The 6,000-nt window shown below is 47.1% G+C and overlaps 1 protein-coding gene across 7 annotated transcripts in view; it reads left to right on the top strand.

Moving 5' to 3' along the window:
- The window catches only part of LOC144107866 (CMP-sialic acid transporter-like), a 112,146-nt gene extending 106,354 nt beyond the window's left edge, over positions 1–5,792 (top strand). For 5 of the 7 annotated variants that reach the window (XM_077641085.1, XM_077641083.1, XM_077641081.1 and 2 more), the window contains exons 5-6: positions 215–332; positions 3,799–5,378. In XM_077641085.1, coding sequence (XP_077497211.1) covers positions 215–332; positions 3,799–4,187 — 507 coding nt within the window. In that variant the 3' untranslated portion in view covers positions 4,188–5,378. Of the gene's footprint in view, positions 1–214; positions 333–3,798 lie in introns of all 7 variants that reach the window. The other 2 variants (XM_077641084.1, XM_077641080.1) reach the window with 1 other exon arrangement.
- The last annotated feature ends 208 nt before the right edge of the window (positions 5,793–6,000 follow it).

The following is a 6,000-nucleotide window of genomic DNA, read 5'->3' on the forward strand; positions in this document are numbered from 1 at the left end:
CGTCCTCAATTTTTTTTCACGCATATGTGTAGAAAGTCGGTCTTATCACGCGTGGGCAGTGTTGGTCGGTCGCCGTGTTTTGCCGAAACCTCGCATCAACCGCTTGCGATGTAAAATGACGCGGTCTTCTGCTGAAACTTGCCGCGTGAACTGTTGTGCCATAAGTGCGACCTTAAGCGTTCTGTTGCCACTGTGTTGCCTGCGTCCTCCGCAGTACTACTACAAGAACGACAGCCGCTCCATCTGGGAACAGCAGAGCCAGATATACTTCGGCAGTGCGCTCATCTCGGCCGTGGCCAGCACGCTGTCCGATGGGCCATTCGTCAACAGTGGTAAGCACGCTGTCGCCTGGTCGTTGCGCTGTACCAGCCTGCATGGCGCTGTAGTCTTATGAAAGGCCGCGTCGGGACATTCTTGAAAGCCGTTGTCGGCCGCCATGACGACAACGTTTGGACAAAATGCTACGAGGGAGTGTTCAAGTCAAACCGGGACTTCCGCAACAGTAAAACATGCTAAGATGCAAGAAATTGATTTGATTCCTTGACATATTCCACAGCTGCATAATACACTGCGATGCCAGCAGCGTAGAAGGCTTAGCAAGTGCGGCGCAGCCATGATCGTACCGCATACTTCGCCTCGTCATCACAGCTGAAATGACGTCTTTCAGGATTGGCTCAAAGAGATAGAAATCACTCGAGAAGAGGTCTGGACTGTAAGGACGCGCATCTCCAAGCCCAGTTCGTGTAATGTGCATGCACTGCGATGCGCAATATGCGGCCGTGCCTTGCCCTGCACGAACAGGACTGCCTCGGTGACGAAGTCCAAACGTGTTTAAGGTGAAAGCCTTTACAGGCTCAACACTCACCAGCGGGGATGTTTGCAGAAGCTTCACACTATAGCTGTCAAACTGATGATGTCACCAGTGGTGTAGTATGTCGTAGCTATATATTAGCCCACTATGCTTAGTTGCAGTAATTAGTTCGTGATTACTTAATTAGTTATTTGGTGATTAGTTCTTTTGCAATTGGTAACTAGTTAAATTAGATTTGGTTATTGGTTCATTGGTAATCAGTTAATTAGTAATACTATTGGTTGGTTTAGTATGTCACAACTGGGAACTCAGTATACGATAATGCACTACGCATGCGCAAAGCGCCAGTAGAAGATTCACAAACAGTTCTGTAGTCTTAACAACATCTTCACCGCACAACAGCGACACAAGCAGCAATACAGTGCTAAAGGCTTTCGCCTCAGCGCACTTTAAGTCAACAAAGTGCACCCCTGAATTTTTGCTTCAGCGCCTTTTGCACGTCTCTGAGGTCCTGGCAGTAGCAGGCACTGTTGATCGTCACACCAATCGCAGAAAATCCACGTTAACCACGCCCAGTGCAGTCCCGCAAAACTGTGGCCATGATTTTTACACGATTTTAAACCTTAGTCGCGGGAAATTTTATCGCAACTCGCAGTTCCAAGTGCGTGCTCGCTCCGTCATCTTGTTGAGCACGTGACTTCCGTTCCAGACAGACTCTGGGCCACCATGCGGCGAAAACGGCGACTTGCCGCATGGGTCATTCCATGCCAAACGTACCAGAGTTTGCACTCTACACCCTCCGACCTTTCCTATAAAATCTGTGGCTCTTTATTGAACCGGCTAAACAATTACCCTTAATAACTTTGGAGAAAAAAATTCCTGGTCATATTATAGCCCTTCGAATTTCTCAGAGGAGTGCAAAAGGTCTCACTGAAAAATTTACAAAAAATCAAATATTTTACTGTTGGGCTTTAAAATTTTTTGCAGATAATGAATAGCATTGTGGGTTTTAATTGCACAGCCAAAAATTTGCAGCGCAAAGTTTTTGTGTTGCTTTGTGTCATTTACCCCAAAAAACACCCATTTTGGCATTTTTATCCTTTTTCGTGACATTTTCGAGCAAAATCACGTTTCGCCGCTTATGCATAATATGTGCTATCTTATTAAGTGGTTTAAAGTATGATACAACACAGTATATTTCAGAAAAAATGTCTAACTTAAAAAAAGCGTTCTGTGCAGCTTTTTTGGGCATAAATTTCGTACAGAGGGGTTCCTAGTAAAAATATAAATCGTACCTCAATTGATAGCTAAATGCATTGAAATTTTGCTCAGCGTTTTTTATCAGAGCCTTTTATGTTTTAAGCCAGAAAAAAATTTTTTGAAGTTCAGCGCTGTGCCTCGAGCCATGGTTGCCCCGTATCGCCACTGCACTGCAGAACACGGCCGTGGTGACACGCCGCACTGTGCCACCACGTGGTGGGATGGCAGGCAATAGCGGAAAGCTTTGCGGCTGCGTAACTTCATATGTAGGTATTTTGCGAGCTAAGTATGTTACTTCTAGCGTGGTTTCAGCGAAGGAGCTGCTGACCAGGTCCATGCTGCCAGCGCTCGCTTTGTTATTGGTGGAGGAGCTGTCATGAGCCATGCATAGAAACAGCTCAGTAAAATCCTGGTAGGAGTAGTAGAAAAATGTCACTGCAACTAGCTATGAATTGAGCTACAATTTATATTTTTACTAGGGACGCCTCGGTACGAAAATTATACCCGAAAATGCTGCACAGCACACTTGAAAGTTCGACATTTTTTTTTCTGGAATATACTGCGTTGTATCATACTTTAAACCATTTAATGACATAGTACATATTATGGAGAAGCGGCGAAACATGTGATGTTGCTCTCCAATATCACGAAAGAGTATTAAAAAAAATTGCAAGTGTTTTGCAGAAAAAAATAATTACATAAAACAACACAAACATTTCCGCTACAAATTTTTCTGCTGTGCGAATAAGAACCACAATGCATATTCATTATCTATAAATTTTTTCAAGCGCAAAAGTAAAATATTTGATTTTTGTAATTTTTTCCTTACACTAACTTTTGCACTCGGAGAAATTCGAAGGGCTGTCATATGACCAGAAAATTTTTTCGCCAAAGTTATTAAGGGTAATTACTTAAGCCGATTTACCAAAGGCCACAAATTTTGTCGATAAGATCGAAGGGGGTCGTGCGCAAACTCTGGCACGTTTGGCATGGAATGACCTCCATGAGTAAATGACGGACAGGAAGTGGGGGCCGACCACCAGACACACAAGAATCTGAACACATTGCTCCGAACACCGGGCCTTGTTTGCATTCATAGCCGACACAGGCTTGCATATCTACATTTAACTGTCTTATGCTGAAGGGCACATTAACGCAGTTTAGAATGAAAGTGGGAGGATCCCTTCCAACGCTGACCACAAAAAAAAGAGGCCAAGTTTGACTTGAACGCCCTCGTAGTGTATACATATGCGTATCTATGGCATGCAACAGTGGCTTATCCAGGATTCCGCGAGGGTGGGGGAGAGAGAGTAATGGCGTACGGTTAGAACTATGTTGCAGTTGAAAAGAAGGCTGAAGGTTAAGGGTAGTGCGGAGTCAAGACTGTGCTTGTCTGACATCGTTTCCCGCAACTCTTCTCCGAGTGTGGTCCAGGTGGCCTCCGCACGAGTCAGCAAGAAAAGAAACGCGAACAAGGCTAATGAGCCATGGACAGTCAAATACGAAACTCTTAGCCAGAGGAAGCTCGATACTAGCTCAGGTTATTTCAGCTTCGAAGGCGCGAGCACTCTTTTCAGAAGTGTTAATCAACCTCGCTTGCAATTCCTCTCCAGGAGCTATAATATAATGTTGGTGTTTTTGTGTTCCCACCTCAGTTGTCTTGTTTGCGTGTCATTCGTTGCTGATAGTGCACAAGCACGCCCCCTCATTGGCGCGCACGCTCGCAGGAGAGCTGGTGGGCAGTGTGCGAGACTTCCTCGTCGCCACCATGGTGTTCAGCGCCGCCTACGGGCTCTGCGTGGCGTTCGTGATGGCTCGGCTGGACAACATCATCAAGTACCACCTGTCGGCCACCTCGAGCGTGCTCAACACCCTCGCCTCGGCTCTGCTCTTCCCGGATAAGTTCAGCATCACGCCCGCCTACGTCGTCTCGCTCGGTCTCCTGCTCCTGGCCATCTACCTGTACGAGAGGAAGACCTTCACGGCGCCCCAGTGTCTTCGCGCTGCATTCGGGGTCGTCCAGTCGAAGGCCGGCGTTGGTCCTCGGCTTCATTTAGAGGACGACCAAGAGTACGCCGACAGGGAGGCGTTGCTGAAAGGTTCTGTACGGACCTAGACACTCGTCGTGCGCCGGCACCAATGGGACATGAAGACTGCGGTGGATCTAGAAGCGAGTAGACGCGGTCATCGAGGTTACGGCCATGTGCGCGTGTGCACTATCGGTGAAAGACAGATGCCTTGGTGCACCGACGGGCGAAATCTCCGCCCTTGAACAAGTGAACTTCGCTTGGGTTGAACGACGGGACCCTTGTGTGCAAAACTTCCATCCATTCTTCTTATTTAATGAAAATAATACAAACTGAGACACGTAACTGGGCACGTTTTAAAGTGTTTGTTTCTAGTGTTCGTGATCTTCCCATAATGGTGTCAATGGTTTGGACCAAGTTTTAGATAACGAGTGCGGCTGTCTGTTCGCACTTACGCTCCCGTTCTGTCAGATGGAAAAGTCTGTTTTCGACAAAATCGTGTCTACTTTTGCCTTCAATGCTACTTGCTTGAGCATAACACGCGATGCATCATGCTTCATACTTATCAGGTGTCTGTTACAGAACCTTGACATCCACTGGCATCTTCATTACTGCTGTTCTTCACATTCGCTTAGTCGTAGTGACGTCCTTTTCGTGCGTTTGCCGTTGTTTTCGCATATCGTTAAACTGCTTTTCAGTTGCATTATAGGCTGAACATGGCACTGTCTTGTACTGTGCATATATTGTGTTTGTTCCAAATACGATGCATTTTTGTGTCCTCTTTTAGTGTACCAGAGCATGAGACCTGGACGAAGGAATTGTGAAGTTATTCAAATTTTACTCAGGTCACTGGCCTTGCAATAACACCAGCTTTACAACGATAAACAGTGCAACAGGGTTCCTTCCCGAGTAACCGGCGTAGCACTCGCATTAAGCTGTCGGCCATTTAAAATGTCACCTTGGAATGTGGCCCAAATGGCATAAGAGGAAACGGGGGTGACATATCTATTGCTGTGCTGTCACTTTCTCAGCTGGGAAGGGGCACAAAATCTGGGACTTCTTTCTTGGAGCGGAAAGCTCCACTTATCGCATGCAAAGTTAAAAGGTCAAATTAGGCTTGGATTTGATCTCTAACTGGAGGGTCGCCCCAGGCGTGGCTGTGATGTCATACCACGTGACTTGTTACCTCGTTCCGCCGCTCTCGCCAGTTGTGTCACGTCACTAACCACGCGATTCACTCCTGCTGCATAAAGGCCAGCGCTCGCTGCCTAGACACCGCAGACATGAACCGGTCACCGGGACAAGTTCTTAGACTGCGCATATGAGGCGCCAAGCTGCTTCTAGTGATCCTTACAACGGAGAGTGTCGCGAAGCCGTGTTGGCTAGATAAGGCACGAAAGCGGGCTTGTCGAGTTGATGAAGCCGATAGGAACGGCAGGAACGTCTGGAGAAGCAACGGCACAGGCAGCAAGACTCTCTCAAGCGGAAAAGGGCCGCGGATGCTGCCAACGTCTCCGCGTCGACATCGGCCACTGGTTCGGTTGCCTTTCGCTTTGTATAACCCGACTCAGCCGAGTTGACCCACAGCCATTTTTTTTGGGGGGGGGAGGCCCTATGGGATCCCAAATTTAGGACCAAATGAGCAGATAACTCTGCTTGCTGTACAGAATTAAAGTGCAAGCAAACTTTTTCTTTACTCACTGCCTCCATCCGTTCCCTCACAGCATGGTGCAGGTGTCCACAAAGAGGGAGATGTTAATCCGTATATGCTTAGTGTCCCACAGTAGGACATTGCTTTCTTGCGCAGCACTAAAGGTTTATTGCGTAAAAACTTTCACCTGCTAGCATAGGTTAATGAGGGTCTAAACTTTTCCTGAGACAACGGCTGTGCTCTGCTAGTTA

Source organism: Amblyomma americanum, chromosome 10 (assembly GCF_052857255.1).
Source record: "Amblyomma americanum isolate KBUSLIRL-KWMA chromosome 10, ASM5285725v1, whole genome shotgun sequence".
Classification (NCBI taxonomy): Eukaryota; Metazoa; Arthropoda; class Arachnida; order Ixodida; family Ixodidae; genus Amblyomma; species Amblyomma americanum.